The following is a 17,744-nucleotide window of genomic DNA, read 5'->3' as shown; positions in this document are numbered from 1 at the left end:
AGTGATGATGTATATTGGTACTTCTTCGTAACTTATATTTAGCTGAATATCTAATAGTTGATGTCTCACCACATGAGTTGGGTCAGGATCATACTTTCTGAGCATTAATACATGAAAAACATCGTGTACAGTTGAAAGCTCTAGTGACAAGGTTAGCTGGTATGCAACATTTTCAATCTACTTTAAAATTTCGAAAGGACCAATGTATCTTGGATTGAGCTTACCCCTCTTACCAAATCATAGTATCCCTTTCATGGGTGCAACATTTAAAAGTACTTTATCTCATATCGCAAATTTTAAGTCTTTTTCCTTTTATCTACATAATTCTTCTGTCTATCTTAAGCTTTCTTCATGTTAACTCTGATTTTTTTTAATTGCTTGTATTGTCTGCTCCACAATATTTGGGCCCAAGATCTTACTTTCGCCAACCTTTTCCCAGTGAATAGATTATCTACATTTTCTCCCATATAAAGCCTCATAGGGTGCTATGCCAATAGATGCATGGTAGCTATTGTTGTGTACAAACTCAATTAAAGGTAGTTGTTTTTCCCAATGTCCACTAAACTATAGGACATACGATCACAACATATCTTCTAATGTTCGAATTGTCCGTTCAGATTGTCAATTAAAGGTAGATGTTTTTCCTAAGGTCCACCAAACTCTAGGGCACACGATCGTAACATATCTTCTAATGTTCGAATTGTCTGTTTAGATTGTCCGTCAGTTTGAGGGTGGAAAGTTGTACTAAAGTTCAATTTAGTTCCCATAGCTCAATATAAACTCATCCAAAAGTTTGATGTGAACCTTGGATCCCTATCAGATACAATTGAAACTGGGGCACCATGCAGCCTCACTACTTTAACATATAACTGTGCAAATTGGTCCATAGAAAATATCATGCGAGCAGGTAGGAAATGGGTGGATTTGGTTAAACGATCGACAATCACCCAAATAGCCTCGTATACTTTTACTGACTTGTCACAATGCTTCCATTTTTATTCTGGAACTTCCAGCAACTGCAACAACCTTGATGGTCGCTGATGTTTGATTTTCAACTTCGGAAAGCCTACAACAAAGTCCATTGTCAGGCATTTTCCATATATTTAGCTACATTTCCCTTCATATTTTTTCACCAAAATAGTTCTTAGGTCATGATATATCTTTGTACTTCCTGGATGTACAGAACAAGGAGTAGAGTGGGCTTCCTTCAAGATTTTAGCTTTTAATTGTTCAAAATCTGGTACACATAGGCGTCCCTGATAATAAAGTGCCTTATCTTCAGCTATGGTGAAATCTTTCCTCTTCTCCATGTTAATCTCAGCTTTGATAAACTCAAAGGATTGATCACCCTTTTAATGGCTCTTAATCCGATCATGGAAAGTCGGTTGAATTGAAAGTGCTGCTATTTGAGCAACAAAATCAGAGGGAGTAGCAACCACTACGAACTTAATCTCTCAAATTCTCTCCATAAAGGCTTTTGTGTTAACATTGCCACTTGTCCAGTGTCTTCCTACTCAAGGCGTCAGCTACTACGTTTGGCTTTCTTGTGTGGTAATGAATTTCAAAATCGTAATCTTTTACTAGTTCAAGTCATTTTCTTTGTCTCATGTTCAACTCCTTCTGAGTAAAGATGTACTTGAAGCTCTTATGATCCGTATATATGTCACACTTTACTCCAAATAAATAGTGCATCCAAATTTTTAGGTCATGTACTACAGCAGCCAATTCTAGGTCATGTATGGGATAATTTTTCTCATAAGGCTTCAACTGTCTTGATGCATAAGCAACTACTTTGCCTTGTTGCATCAAAACACATCCAATATTCAGTTTGGATGCATCAATGTATATTATAAAACCTTCTGATTCTCCAGGTATGATTAAAATTGGAGCATTGATTAATCTCTTATTTAATTCCTCAAAACTGCGTTCAGCCCGGTTGCACATTCTTCACATTCATCATCCGAGATGTTGATTCTTCCTCTCTCGCATTTATCTGTCTATTCAAACTTTACATCTTTACGAGTTAATTGTGTTAATGGTCTTGATATTTTGGAGAATCTCTCAATAAATCTTCTATAGTATCCTGCTAAAGCCCAAAAGCTGCAAATTCCTCCCACATTTGTTGGCCTTGACCAATTCAATATTGCCTCTACTTTATTGAGGTCTGCCTCTATTCCCTGTACTGCAACCACATGACCAAGAAAGACCACCCATTCTAACCAAAATTCGCATTTCTTGAATTTTGCATAAAGTTTTTCCTTCTTGAGGATCTCTAGCACAATTCTCAAATATTTTTGTGCTCTTCTTCACCTTGAGAGTAGATCAAGATGTCATCAATAAATACAATGAAAAAATTGGTCCAAGTATTCATGGAAGACACAACTCATCAAGTCCATGAAAACTCCAAGAGCATTTGTTAAGCTAAACGGCATAACTAAAAACTCGTAGGGACCATACCAAGTTCTAAAGGCAGTCTTTTAGACGTCACTAGATTTGATCCTCAACTGGTGGTATCCGAACCTTAAGTCGATCTTTGAAAATACTCTGGCCCCTCGTAGTTGTTCAAACAAGTCTTTGATTTTCGGTTGGGGATACTTATTTCTAATGGTGGTTCTATTCAATTTTTGATAGTCGATACACATTCTCATTGTCCCATCCTTCTTTTTGACAAACACTAGTGCTCCCCATGGTGAGACATTGAATCAGATGAAACTTTTCCCAATAATTCCTCTATTTGGGCCTTTAGTTCCTATAACTCCTTTTGTGCCATTCTGTAAGGAGCCTTAGAAATGGGCACAAAATTGGAAACTAGATCAATCATGAACTCCACTTCCCATTCCGGTGGCATTTCATTCAAATCACTAGGAAGTACCTCTGGGAACTCTCGTACTACCTTGACATTACTCATTTTCAAATTTTCATCTTCTTTAGCTACGATCGACATAAAAAATCCGCTACAGCCTTCTGATTTGAAAAGGTTCTTAGCCCTCAATGCCGAAATGATACGAGGTAGGGTTTTTGTCTTAGTTACGAAAAGGCGATGTTCCATTTCTCCAGGATGGTTAAATACCACCTCTCGTTCAAAACGTAGAGTAGTTACGTGATTCTTAGACAGTCAATCCATTTCCAAAATTACGTCGAACTTTTGCATGTTCAAGACATATAAGTTCGCTTTTAAGAATATATCATCAATCTCTACCTTAATTGTCCTTACTATTGTGTTTGTACCTAACACTTCTCCTGAAGGCATAGCAACTTCTAAGGTAGTATTTATATGTTCACTAGTTGTATTGAGTTTGCTCATAAACATTGGAGATATAAAAGAATGAGTGGAGTTAGAATCAATCAAAGTATAAACACGGGTTCAAGATATAAGGATATTGCCTGCTAAGACGTTGCGGTTCTTGTCCTCTTCCGGTTCTGTGAGCACATTTACCTTAGCTTGACTCCAGGGGGATTCCCAGGCTTCTGTTATTGTTGCTTTTGCTTCTGTACCTGGGCATGTTTTCGCTACATGGCCCGTTTCACCACAATTGAAGCATACACCTATCCCCATAAGGCATGCTCCAGCATGACGCTGTTGGCACTTGTCGTAATCTGGATACTATTGATAATTGTTTACACTTGAGTCTCCTTTATATTTCTTTACGAAGTTCTATTTCCCCTTTCTCTTGTAATCTTCCTACCTGCGCTTTTTTGGCTGTACATGCTTGTTATTACCACTAATGTGATGCTTGAAATATGCTAGTTGCCTTAGTTAACATTTCATGGTAGGTTCTTAGTTGAAGCACTACCAAAGCCTACCTTAGATGACCTCTCAACCCTTCTTCAAAATGTCCTCTTCCGTGTCCACCAAGTTAGGGGCATAACGGGATAATTCCTTAAATTTCCTCTCATGCTCAGTTAAGGACATCGAGCCCTGAACCAAGTTGATGAACCTTTCTTTCTGATAGTGTATGCTTGTGGGATAGTACTTCTTCAAGAATTGTTCTTTGAATTCATTCCATGTCAAGATATGTCCGCGAGCCCTTAACCTTGAGGTTGAGTCCCACCAATATGCATAGTACCTTTCTTAAGCATAAATGTTGCGCAGATAACCTTCTTACTATCCCGACAGTCAATGAGCTCAAAAATTCTTTCTATTCCCATTAGCCAATCCTCTGCCTCCAATGGGTCGATATTACCTTCGAATGTTGGGGGATGCTGCTTTTTGAAAAGTTCTAGGACAACCACAGCAATATTTTTGTTGTTCTTAGTCGCTACTGGTGCCTGGGACTGAGGTGGCGACGATTGTGATGGTGTTGGTTGTTGTGGTGGTGTTTGCTGTCGCACTATTGCTTGGATGAACGTGCTCAACATAGCTAGAAATTGTTGAGCAAACAGTGGGTCAATGCCACTAGGTTGGGGTTGTTCGTCATTGTTATTTGCTCTTCTACCTTGGGATGTCATAACCTTAATAAAATATTATAAGATAAACAAAAAGTTAAATGATGAATTTTTTTTTTCATATTTTGTAGAAATTTTGTAAAATACTAATTTAGAAGAATAAAGTTTGGAAATCTTCTTAAATTTAGAGTGAGTATACAATATTGTTTTCGTTTTATTAGCTTGAATAACGCTCGTCTGAGTGGCTTCCTGGTGAGGAGAGGAATCACAATTGGACCACTTAAATTCTAAGTTCTCTTAAGACATTTTACGTCCTTTTGACAAAGTTTTTTAGTTTTTCGAATATGCAAACCAAGAAAACTTAAACAATAAGCAGAAAATGAAGATATTTCGAGGTATGATTTTCCACGTTTGACTATTATTTGATCGAGAGACTTTCTAAGGTCAACTATTCTAATATATTCCGTAACGCACTTAATAGTCTAAAGTTACATAATATCATAAAATTGTGAATTTCATAACTTGATTTATTTATTTATTTATTTATTTATTTTTTGAAGTTTAAACATTCATAAATCTACACTATCCAAGAGTTTAGAAAATTTCCCTAATAAGGTACATTTAAGAGAAATTTGTACGTAAATAAGCACATTTTCATAAACAAAATTTTAATTTGCTTAAATATAATTTTGCACATATTCATTCATATAATCGTGTATAAACATGTTTAATTTCTCATAAACTAACACGTTCTAAACATATGTAAGCATAATGAACGTGATTATAATATAATCATCATTATATGATCATAACATTAAATATTAATGCATTTACATTTTTTTTTACCTGATTCGATTGTATCGGACATTGAAAAGTGGCAGCGATATAATAAACTTTAAATCCCCTTTTTTCCTTAAAAAAATGTCTATAGATATGTAGACTCGCCTTGATACCATGTTGTAACAATCCAAATTTTTCCTTTGGAATCAATATACATGTACCGTAAAATAATACTTTTATAAATAATGAAAAAGAACATAATATTTTCTGAACCTGAAAGAATTAAAATAATTTAAAAAAAAAATGAACATCATTAAAATATTTAACTACTTAAATCGTTCTTCATTTTCAACCATGCAAGCATAATTTACATTCGTTTGCCTCGAACTTATCTCTTTTAGTTACCTATGAAATATTTAACATATACATATGAGACAAATCTCAGTAAATGAGTAATAACGAATTTGCATTTCATATTTAATTACGGAAAATCATAACATACATATGGAGACATAAGAATTAAAATCCGAACTTCGTGGCTATATTTTTGTGCGTAGCGTAGCTAAACTCCGATCCTTTGAACTTACATCTATGGGACCCTTATCATAGTCATAACTTAGATTTCTGTATCATCATATTCATAACATGAATTTCAGTAATTTAAATAATGAAAGAACAATTTGTACTGCTACACTTACTTTTCACTTGACAATTCAAAAATGATAGAAGTGATTGTTAGAGGGAGATCCTTGAGTCGCATGTCGGGTTGTGTAATTGTGTAAATATATGACTATATTTAATATGAAAAAGACGAGAAAGAATAAAGGTGCAGAGGCAAAGTGATAGAGATAGAAAAAAAGAGTGTAAATACTTGGTGAGGGATAGTCCAATGTTAAGTTTAACTTTTATTTATAGTGCAAGATCTTGGACTATAAGTATAAAGTTGAAAGGAAATGACCAGATGTTAGGTATGGTCAAAGCATAATATGTGCATTGCCTTGAAAGTTGTCAAATCAATACATTTAGCCATGTGATCAAATCAATTGACTTGCTTTGAATTTTGGTGTAAATAATGCATGTGGTCAAATCAATTATCTTTATTTATGTGATCAAAGCAATTACTTTGTTTAAAATGTGGTGAATAATGTATGTGGTCAAATAAATCATTTTTAATCATGACTAATTGACATATTTACATATAATTTCATTTAACTTCCAAATTAACTCTTTACTTAGGTCCTAAAACCATTGGCTAGTAATTAACAAGGTCATTTAATAGCGCATTTAAATCCTGATTTTTAATCTAATGATTAATGATAAAAATTCAAGACATTACAAAAAAAGCATATCACCTTTGGTGGAAATAAGCGGGTTCCGTCTTTCATAGTTGATTATTCTAGAAAAGTATGATTTTATCCTTTAAAGGCTAAATTTGAAACTTCTCATAAATTTCGGACTTGACTTAAAATTGTTGAAAATCAATTAGATAAGCAGTTAAAAAGTTTGAGAATAAATAATGGTCTTGAGTTTTGCAACTTGAAATTTGTTAACTTTTGTAAGCAAAAGTGAATCATGGGACACGGGACAGTTAAGTACACACTCCAATAGAAAGAATGAAAAGGACCTTAATGAACAATGTCGGTGCATGTTGATCAACCCTAGATTGGTTAAAGGGTTTTGGGCTAAGGTAGTGTGCAATGCTGCCTATTTGATCAATAGATCTCCATCTAGTTCTGTTGAGTACAAGACTCTGCATAAACTAGGACTAGAAAGCCCCTAAATTTAGCACATATAAGGACATTTGGTTGTGTTGCTTATGCACACCAAGTTTAGTGTAAGTTGGAGCTAAGAGCTACAAAATGTGTTATGTTAGGCAATCCTGCAAGGTTAAAGGTTACATGTTGAGGGTTTTAGGGGTGCAAGTTAATTAAGATCATTAATGGCAGGAATGTTGTGTTTAATGAATTTGAGATGCCATGTCTAAAACAGAACGATGATATTGATAAGAAATTTCAGAATGAGGTGAAGTTAACAAAAGATGACTTTACTCAATTTGAAGAGAATGAACTTGTTGTTTTGCAAAAGGGAGATAATGAGAATGAACCTGTGATTGAAGAAGCTAATAATCCTCTTGGAGGAGCTGAAGCAGAAGAAAACATCCCTAACATTGAAACTATCTCGATTGAAGACTATTAGCATGTTAGGGATAGAGAGATGAGATGACTGGATCTTAGGTATGAGTCTCAAAATTTGAATGATTTTGCCTCTATCTTTGGAGAGGCCATAGAGCATAAAGAGCCTTCCTCTTTTGAAGAGGTCATAAATGGATTAAAATTAGAAAATTGGAAATTGGCTATGAAAGAGGAAATGCAATCTTTAATCGAATACAAAACTTAAACATTGGTTATAAGAACTAAGAACCAAAGAATAATCCATAAACCGAAAGAAGGAATTAATCCATCTTGCATTAGTTGTTCAATTTAATTGAAAATTTGAACAACTAGATGTTAAAGACTGCATTCTTTCATGGGGAATTGGAGGAGAATATTTAAACGAGTCAACCTCAAGTTTTTGAGGTGAAGAATAAAATTGATTTTGTTTGTAAATTGGAAAATCACTCTTATGGGCAAAACAAATTCCTAGGCTGTTGTACAAGAGGTTTGATTCATATATCCTTAAAATTGGTTTTAAAAGGAGTGACTGTAATATTTGTTCGGACTATAATAACATGAGATCCGGCTTCGAAGGCTACTTACTATTGTATGTGGATGACATCTTTTTAGCTAGTCCAAATAAAGGAAAGTCATAAGATTGAAAAGCCTTTTAAAATCTGAATTTGACATAAAAGATTAAGTAGGTGAAACTAAGAAGATATATGTGAGAATAGATTGACATTTACTCAAGAAACCTATTTGAGAGTTTGGAATAAAACATGCTAAATCTGTTAATGTCCAACTTATTGTGTCGACTGCACAATCAACTAAGACTAAAGAAAAAATGGATAATGTCCCTTACTCAAATGCAATTGGTTTGTTAACGTTTTCCATGATTATTACTAGGCCTGACCTAGCTTATGATATCAGTTTCCTTAACAGATTTATGTTTAATCCTGCCAAACTACATTGGGCTGGTTTGAAGTGGCTTTTACGATACATAGTTGATGCTTTAAATATAGGATTAGTGTATAAAAAAGACTTGATAAATTGATCTTAAAAGGTTATATGGATACTGATTTTGCTGGTGATAAAAGTTAAAGAAAATCTACCATGGCATATTATTTTACACCTTGCGATAATTGCATAACCTGGAAATCTCAATTGGAGTCAGCAGTAACATTATCCAGTACTGGAGCTGAATATGGATACTAAATTACTTTTTTTTGTTAAGTTCAGAATTTGCATATCTTTGCTACATGTTGATAAAGGGTAATTTCTTTGCAGGCAGGGTGGCGATAATGGACCTTCCATTTTAGTGCACCATTAAGCATATTGTAGAGAGTGTGTGCATTTTGAAACCAAGGCGAAGATTGAAGATAAGTCGTGTTTTCAAAGATGCAACACTTTTAAGTGATATTCCACGTGGCTGCTTCTCAGTGGATGATTAGATGAAACCCATATTGTGCTCTTTCTCCTGTGTTGTGAGCCATTTATTTTAATTAATGGCTGTGATCACTTGTTGCCTCTTTTACACATTTTGTTTGTTGGCCTTTGGCACTGAGATTCAGTTCTGATTTCTGAAAAAGGCTCTCTGTTCTCTCAACTCTTTTTCGAGTGATTTCTTCATTTTCTTCCATAGATTGTGTTATTGACCCTTAAAAGAAAAAGAAAAAGAAAAAGAAAAAGAAAAAGAAAAAGAAAACGAAAAAGAAAAAGAAAGAAAGAATTATGTTTATCAATTGGGAATAACGAAATCCCTGCACGTGGTTTCCTTTTCAGTTTGATCATTTTTCTTATGGATTTATACCTCGCTAATCCTGTATTGAATATCAAATATGGCAACAGAAACCTCAGTAACTGGATATTTCTTTTAAAAAACCATCATTTTCACCATCTTTGTAATTATGCAACTAAAACATAAATTTCTTGGTAATAAATATGAACATTGCCACCACAAATTTTATTTGATATACTACATATTAATTACGATTAAGCTCCTTAATTTTTGCTTATTGTAGCTAATTATTTCTTTAACTTTTTTTGTCATCGAGTTCTTATCTTGAATTTTCTATTAATTAGTATGTTTTGTTCTTGATGATGATTTATCTGAAAATATTTCGTTTTCATGTTTTGAAATGAGGAAAAAAAATAAAATTGAACTTTTGTTTATTTATTTTTTAAATTATGACAGGAAAATAAGTTGTTTTTTCAGTATTTCAACGGATTTTTGAACATAAAATTTGTTATCAAATTTAAAATGTGTTAATTGTTGAAAGTTTGAGGATAAGAATGGTACGAAACATTGTTATGGACATAAGTTTTATTATGAATAAATATGAAGAACCATATGTGGTAGAAGAAATAAAGGTGCGAGTATAATTACCCTAAATATAATATGGCATTTCAAAGGAAGAGCAATGACACAAACATTTTGATAGCATAGTCATGTCACCAGATTCTAAAAAAAAAAGTTCAACAACATACAACCGTAGTTTTCTATCTCGGTAATATAATATGAAATATTAATTGTCATAACATCACACTGATCCACTCGAATTACAATCACGCAGACACAATTTAGATAAGTCAATGAAATAAAACATTGTCATAACATCACACTTATCACACAAAGATACAATTGAAACAAGACAATGAAATGCAAGTAAAAGAAACGGTGAAAGAACTGAAGATAGCACACATTTGTGGTTTAATGGGAAGAACGTGCAGGAGCGGGAGATGCAGGATGCATTGCGTAATAGGTCTGGACAACAGTTAAGCAAAGAAGAAAAATCGCCGTGATTAAGGCAATAAGAGTCCATGGACTGCGGAAATAAATGTGAATAAACTCAGCAATCCATGTCCTTGCCTTACTACTGCAGTGAACGTCAATTTTCTTTTTCACTTCATCAAGAAATGGAAAATTGTGAATCCCTCCAGTATCAATTTCCTTGATTACTTTTAAAACTTGTTCATCAGTCTCGAAGCTGCTGAATATTATCCTTTTTTCGCGTAGTTCTCTCACATCTTCAACTCCAACGACGAGTGATTTCAAGAAATTAACATAAAGTAATGTAACCATGCCTTCCATATTTCCCATAGAAAATTCATGCACAATTATGTTTGTCAAAAGTCGACTGGAATCTGAACTGAAATACCAAATAGGGAGTTGAAGTTGTCCAGAAAATGTGTAGGATTCGAAGTTAATATCCTTCAAACAATGTGAACTTGGTTTTACGTAGATGCCTTTTGCTTTCAGATCAGTCACTGAACGAAATTGATTACTGAACATTCCAAATTTACTTTGATATTCTTTCCTCATACACGGCCATCGGTGGAGCCATGTGCATTTAGAAGATGGTTGGACAGGTTCTCTTGAATTATTCGATCCATTGACAAGCACTACGTGAAGTGCATCCAGTAAATGAAGTGGTTCCTCATTCTTTTTACGAGGAATGCTTTTAAGACTTGCATCGCCAAAAGCAGTTCGACTTAAGAAATTGTCAATTAATGTTGATTCTTCTTCCTCGTCATTGTTAATTAAATTGATCAATCTCTTAATCAGCCACAGTGGAATTTGATTCTCGAGTAAATATATATCCTGAAATGCCAAAGCTGTGGCAGAAACTCCAAAATGTTTTATAAAGAAGTGAAAATATAAGACGTCTAACGAAGCTTTCATTTGATACATGAGGAAACAGGTGTCTAAAAGCATCATTTCAGTCAGTGACTTATCGTTATATTTATCTTTAGAAATTCCAACATAACAATTTCTAACCTGGTCGATTTTTTCAAAAATCTTGTTGTAGATGTCTGCATAGCTGCTTGAAACCAATTCTTTCAGAACTATATGCTTGATTTTTTCTGACGCACGGAGTTCAGGTAAGCCATGATGATAAGGGCCAATTGAAACCATCTTAGGAGTGTACTAATCCTCCTCTTGTAACTTTCTGAATCGAAGAAAATGGGGAACTCTAATTATTCGACGCCTATCCACGAGCTGATCTTCTTCGGAAAATTCATCTTCGGGAACTGGAATTTTAATTTCTTGGCTAACTGAGGAAGTGGCCTCGTCAATTTCCACTACAACAAAAAAGGTCTTTTGCAACGTTTGAAAAACGTTGCCGAAGACTTTTTGCAACGTTTAGACCAATGTTGCAAACCTCAGTGTTGTCATAGAGTGGGAGCCTACGGCAACGTTTTTTAGACGTTGCTGTAGCATCTACGGCAACGTTTAAAAAAGTTGCCGTAGTATCAACGGCAACGTTTATGTAATGTTGCCGTATCTATCAACGGCAACGTTACATAAACGTTGCCGTTGATACTACGGCAACGTTTTTTAAACGCTGCTGTAGATGCTACAGCATGTCAACGGCAACGTTTATGTAACGTTGCCGTTGATAGAGACGGCAACGTTAGATAAACGTTGCCGTTGATACTACGGCAACGTCTAAAAAATGTTGCCGTAGGCTCCCCATTTTTCTTGCATTTTCTCTGTTTTCACCTGGATTACTGCTGAATCATAAATACAAATTTACCAACAATTGAAAAAAGTAGTGCACAAACTCAATTTGTCTTTTTCAGTACACATAAAACCTGTATGAAAATACAAAATGGAAATAAGATTAAAATTTCATTACATATTTTTTAACCATACAAAATGCAAATACATGAAACTCTAGCCTATACAACCTATATATCAATCCAAAATCTGTTTTCCTACAAAAGCACATGCATCGTTTCGGCCACGCCTAGTTGCGAACATCATATCAGATAGTTTCCAACCCTACAACCGCATAAAAAACTTTAAAGATACTAATCAACCAAAAAGGAGATCTAAAAAGCGAGTGAAATCTTAAGATATGATGTCAAATAAGCCTAATACTGCTCTTCGGCCAAGCAACAGTACTTCCTATGGCTTCACTAAGAGTCCGAAGTTCATTTGTCGGTCTATATAATGTCAAACTATTCATGTACACTTCCTCAACCCAAACTTTCCAGCAATCTCGTCCAAGTGGTAAGTGATGAACCTTTGCAAATGGATCTGTTGTTGCAATCTTTCCTTCCGCAACAACTTCTTCTTCCTCCTCAAAATACCAATGTAATAATTGACACCTTGCATTTTCCAGATTTGCGGTGCCTCCGTGAACACCATTTCCTTGGTGTGACTACAATTCATAGTAAAATAAAATTTCCAAAAAAATTCAATTAGATTTCTATATAATTTGGATTTATAACATATAAATATATAATAATGTAGGATACAAAAACCTGAGGAGTGAAAGCATGTGAACTCTTATCCTCCATATTCTGTAAGATGATACAAAATTATGAAAAGTAAATCTACATGTACTTGACTATATTGTTGTACTGTTACCGTAGTATATATAAAGGTAAAAAATTATAACCTGTTGAGATAGTTTGAGAAGTGCTTCAACCTTTTCTTCTAACGCTCCCATCTTGTCAACCTTTTCTTCTAATGTTCTCATCCTTTCTGATTGAGTTTGTAGTTGACTTTCAAGTTCTCTAACTCTCACATCCACCTTTGATGGTGCAACTCCAAATCCAAGGTGCAACTCCAAATCCAAGTCCTCTAACTCTTCCATAGCGCTCAGGGCCTAAAACTCGAGCAACAGCATCATCGCGAATGGAGTCTTCTGCTGGCGTATCAGAAATTGTTTCAGCACACGCTTCAATCCTTTTCTGTAGTCATGGAACTCAAAATTTATATTAACAAATGATACATATAATAAATCAATTTATTCTATGTTCAACATTGAATATAAAACACATACCACAGTGTCGGCAACGGCTTCGTTTATCGGTTTTCCATCTTTTCTAAGATGGCCTTGAGTCCATACTCTAGCTCTCAATCCCTTTATATTTCGATTTTTTTTCTCTGCAATAAATATTTGGTAATTACATATACTAGAGTAGGACAATTCAAATAAGAAGAGTAGATATGTTTGTAATTTTAACATTTCATGGGCAATACGTGGATATCTTTTTCGACCCATTGTATGGACAAGTTTCTGAGATGTTCTCATGTTGCTAAACTTTGAACTTTTTTCCTATTGCGAAATCATAATGTATTAACGTACAGTAATTATAAAAAGTTGAAGCCTCGTATGCAAATATACTTACACGGAAGTCGGTTGAAAGTGTTTCCTCGACAAATTTTTCCCATGCTTCTTCAGATGTAATATTCTTCGGTCTAAGAAGGGCTGTACTGCGAGCTCTATTTACAGAAGATTCAACTTGAGTTCTGATTTGTTTTCGTAACCTTGACTTAAACATCCTCCAATACTTTTCCATATATTGAAATGTTATTTTTTGATAACAATCAGTGACATCGAACCTTTGCTGTACTTGTATAAAAAACTAAATTAAAGTCTGAAAAAAATATAGTAATAATCTCAACAATATAATTAACAAATTTACCTGTACGAAATTCCAAAGTTCCATTTTTTTCTTCCCATCAACCGAATGCCAATCTTTAATTACAACAGGGACATGTTCTCGTACCATGGCTCCAACTATGCTAACAAACTTAACTGAGTTATGGCCGACTACTTGCCCATATTCGTTGAATTCAAGTTCCATCTTCTGATGACTATTTCCAGTAATCATTTTCACTAGCGTTGGACCCCTTTTCTTTTTCAGAACTTCTACAGTTGCATTTGACGGTGGTGTGTCTTGCTCATCATCAACTGGAGTAGCTAAAGATTTCTCTGCTTCGCTCGACATCCGTACCTTCTTCTTATTGTTCTCTCGAATTGCCATAGCAATTTCAGCTCTCCGTTGTTTACACTTATTGGAAGCTCGCCTGGTAGACTGTAACAATGCAACACAAAAATTAAAATGTCATTATGATCAAAGCTTAAGAAATAACTTACTCAAATTGAAGAAAACATAATTACCTCAGAATTGTCCATTTCGTAATATATTTAATGCACTGTCAGTTGATTAGAAAGCTGCCCAAAATGTAGAATACAAATCTGGAACATCACAAGAAATAAAGGTTAGAGATTTTAACAAATTCAAAATGAGTTTTTTCAGCACGATATGAATACTATATATATCACATGTTAACATGTTAAAAAATGAATAGGATATAAGCTAGTTACCAAACTATTCTACGGATCACATAAAAATCCTTCAACGCCTATCCTTGCATAATTCTCATCATCATCAAGATTATCAATATTTCGTTGTGATATATCTAGTGGAATAGTTATCTCATACGTAGTATCTTCTTCCATGTGTGAACCATAACAGTCTCTTGATGGTGCTTGTAAAGCGACATACCAACTGGATGTTTCATTCTCTCTTGAGTAAAAGACTTGTTTTGCTTGTGTCTCCAAGATGAAAGGATCATTTTCAAATTGTTTGAGTCCCTCATGAAGGTTAACCAGAGTGAATCCATCTTCCCTTCTTATTCCGTTCACGATATTTGCCCAATCACACTTGAATATTGGAACATGAAATGCGTTGTAATCAAGAATTATAACATCACGTAAAACTCCATAATAAATAATTTGCCCAACTGCATGCGCATTATCTTTTGCACTGGATCTACAAATAGTTGTTGCCTCAACTAAAATGCCACTATTTTGACGTGATTTCTCTGCATCTTTAGTGTGAAATCGAAGACCGTTTATGACAAATCCAGAGTATGACATGGATTGACATCTAGGACCACGTGCAAGCCACATCAAATTGCTCGAAACATTGTCCACCAGCAGTTGACATTTAATCTGTGTTTATTTTGAAAATGTTAGAAATAAAATAACTAATAAAACTGAGAGGTGTATATATATATTTTTTTGGTATCCCAACCTTATCATCCAACCAGGTAGCAAAAGAATCAATGTGTTTCTTATGCAACAAAGTCTCATTTCTTTCTAGTCGCTTGTCAAAACTCTTGAGTTCAGCCATATGCATCCTAGGTAAATACAATATATCAAAAAATGAATACGGTAATACAACTACGAATTTATTGAAGTAGTTATTTAATAAACATACTCTATATATGGTTGAACTTCTGTATTATTTGACAACACATAATGATGAGCAACTTTCAACATGTCATCAGACAGTACAAGCGGCTTCCCTTTAGATATTGTACGCCCCACAACCAAGAAATCACTACCATATTCTTCATTGCGTACAATCTCTATCACGTCCTCCTCTAATTGTTCGACATTATTTCTATCCACAACTCTCTGGCATATTGCATTAAAAAATGAACACAACTTCGAAATGGAGTTCCTTGCTCCTTTAGGTAGAAGCCCTCTCAACGCAACTGGTAGTAATTGTTGCATTAAAATGTGACAATCATGAGACTTCAGTCCAACTATCTTCAATTCTTCCATCGAAATGCAATTTCCAATATTAGATCCATAACCATCAGGTAATCTCAAGTTAGCAAGCCTTTTGCAAAACGTTTCTCGTTCAGGTTTTGATAAAGTGTGAGGAGCAGCCGGTAGGTAGAATTTATCTCCTCTACTCTCAGGATGCAAATCATGCCTAATGTTCATAGCTTCTAAGTCCTTACGAGAGTTAATGTCATCTTTATATTTTCCTTTGACATCCAAAAGTGTACTGAGGATGCTATCACAAATATTCTTTTCAACGTGCATCACATCCAAATTGTGACGTACAAGTAGAGTCTACAAATAAAACAAAAGCTCAGTTACACGCTAGTAGAAGTATTAACTAAAAAGAGGGAAACGTTACAGCAATTACCTTCCAATATGGTAGATTGAAAAATATTGATCTTTTCTTCCACGTAATGTGAGATTGAGTTGTATTCTTCTTCCTCTTTGGCTTACCACATTTTCCCCAATCATTTGTAATTTTAGCAACTTCAGTAAAATCTTCTTCACCATTTTTCATCTTCGGCCCAATACCGTTTTCAATATGTCCATTAAACCACCTTTTATTTTTGCGAAATGGATGGCTAAAGCAGAGAAATCTTCTATGTCCCATGTATGCAAACTTCCTACCATGCTTCAACCATATTGAATATGTATCTTCACGAAAAATAGGGCATGCAATTTTTCCCTTGACGGGCAATCCAGATATATTTCCATAGGCAGGAAAGTCATGTATTGTCCACATCAAAATAGCTTTTAAATTGAATGTGCACTTCGTAACTGCATCATACATCTCAACCCCATCATTCCATAACAATATCAAGTCATCTACAAGTGGTGCCAGAAAAACATCTATGTCATTACCAGGCTGCTTAGGTCCCGGGATCAATAAACTCAACATTAGACTTTCCTTTAACATGCATAATGAGAGAGGCAAGTTATATATAGTTAGAATTACTGGCCAACAACTGTATTTAGAGCTTAGATCTTTGAAAGGATTAAATCCATCAGTGGCAAGACCTAATCTAATATTTCGAGGATCTGATGCAAAATGTGGCCACCTTCTATTAATTGTTTCCCAACTCAATGAATCAACCGGATGCCTAATTTTGCCGTCTGAACTTTTATTACTTGCGTGCCATCTTAGTTGTGTTGCCATCTCATCTATTCCAAACATTCTCTTAAGTCTTGGTATTATCGGAAAATAACGTAAGACTTTTGCAGGAACTTTTTTTTCAATTTTCTTAGTCCGTTTGTTAACTTTCCATCTTGAGGAACCACATTTTGGACAGACCTCGGCATGTTCAAGCTCCTTTCTATATAGACAACAATCATTATAGCATGCATGTATCTTCTCATAGCCAAGATCGAATGTATTAACAAGTTTTTTCATCTCATAAAATGAGCTCGGAAGTGTATTATTTTCTGTCAATCGAAAAGCGAGGAGTCGAGAAAAAAGAAACACAATAGAATTATGTTTTATGACCATGGTATGTTTTCATTTAACAAGATATTAACCAAACCTTATTGGCACAAACTTAGTTAACTTCACAGGAAATGCCAGAAAAAAATTACAAACTAAAACAAATTGAGTGCCACAACATTTCAAAAATGCTAAATAAAACTCAACATTTTCACCCACCGATGCTGAAATATAAATAGGAATTTCCAGGAGATAATGCAAAATTAAGTGAGATGTGTGCATTCCTAGGTGATGTTGGTAAATCAGTCTTATTGGCCCCAAAAAGGTCAAATGGTAAATTTTCTGAATGAATTCATGAGGCCTGTTTTGAATATCCTCCATCGTGCATAAATAAATGTCTCTAGGTGTAAGTATCCAAAGTTTCACGAGTACAGAATAAGGCTAAAAGGCAGCCTCTGAACCAGCAAATTATAGATTTTGTGTATTGAAATTGCAGCATATATCCACCAAAGTATTCCTTCCCTAACAATTTATATGAATATACGCACATAAAACTGATCTCAATAGCACCTATGATCTAAAAGAACTCAACTTATCGTCAACCAATTTAAACACCAAAAAAAA

At 34.6% G+C, this 17,744-nt stretch overlaps 2 protein-coding genes across 2 annotated transcripts; both read right to left on the bottom strand.

The window, feature by feature from the left end:
• Positions 1-8,821: 8,821 nt before the first annotated feature.
• On the bottom strand, positions 8,822-11,235 carry LOC111392053. Its single transcript, XM_023017335.1, has 2 exons — positions 10,044-11,235; positions 8,822-8,976 (listed from the first exon to the last, which is right to left on the bottom strand). The coding sequence occupies exons 1-2, from the start codon at positions 11,233-11,235 to the stop codon at positions 8,822-8,824; spliced, it is 1,347 nt and encodes a 448-aa protein (XP_022873103.1).
• A 3,220-nt stretch (positions 11,236-14,455) lies between these two features.
• Positions 14,456-17,501, bottom strand: LOC111392051. The gene is made up of 5 exons (XM_023017334.1): positions 17,216-17,501; positions 16,068-17,122; positions 15,345-15,991; positions 15,159-15,264; positions 14,456-15,076 (listed from the first exon to the last, which is right to left on the bottom strand). Exons 1-5 carry the CDS (start codon positions 17,499-17,501, stop codon positions 14,456-14,458), a joined length of 2,715 nt encoding a protein of 904 aa, XP_022873102.1.
• Between the last annotated feature and the right edge of the window lie 243 nt (positions 17,502-17,744).

The sequence above is a fragment of the Olea europaea genome, unplaced genomic scaffold, assembly GCF_002742605.1.
Source record: "Olea europaea var. sylvestris unplaced genomic scaffold, O_europaea_v1 scaffold876, whole genome shotgun sequence".
Taxonomy (NCBI): domain Eukaryota; kingdom Viridiplantae; phylum Streptophyta; class Magnoliopsida; order Lamiales; family Oleaceae; genus Olea; species Olea europaea.
This window is presented reverse-complemented; position numbering and strand designations above follow the sequence as displayed.

Excerpts from the sequence above, each read along its gene's own strand:
- LOC111392053 (XM_023017335.1), bottom strand. The coding sequence starts at position 11,235 with ATGGTTTCAATTGGCCCTTATCATCATGGCTTACCTGAACTCCGTGCG. Across the intron at positions 8,977-10,043 it reads TGCATCTCCCGCTCCTGCAC|GGTCAATAACACAATCTATG; the intron begins GTTCTTCCCATT and ends TTTTCTTTTAAG.
- LOC111392051 (XM_023017334.1), bottom strand. The coding sequence starts at position 17,501 with ATGGAGGATATTCAAAACAGGCCTCATGAATTCATTCAGAAAATTTAC. Across the intron at positions 17,123-17,215 it reads GTTTGTGCCAATAAGGTTTG|AAAATAATACACTTCCGAGC; the intron begins GTTAATATCTTG and ends TTCGATTGACAG. Across the intron at positions 15,992-16,067 it reads TCAATCTACCATATTGGAAG|ACTCTACTTGTACGTCACAA; the intron begins GTAATTGCTGTA and ends TTTTATTTGTAG.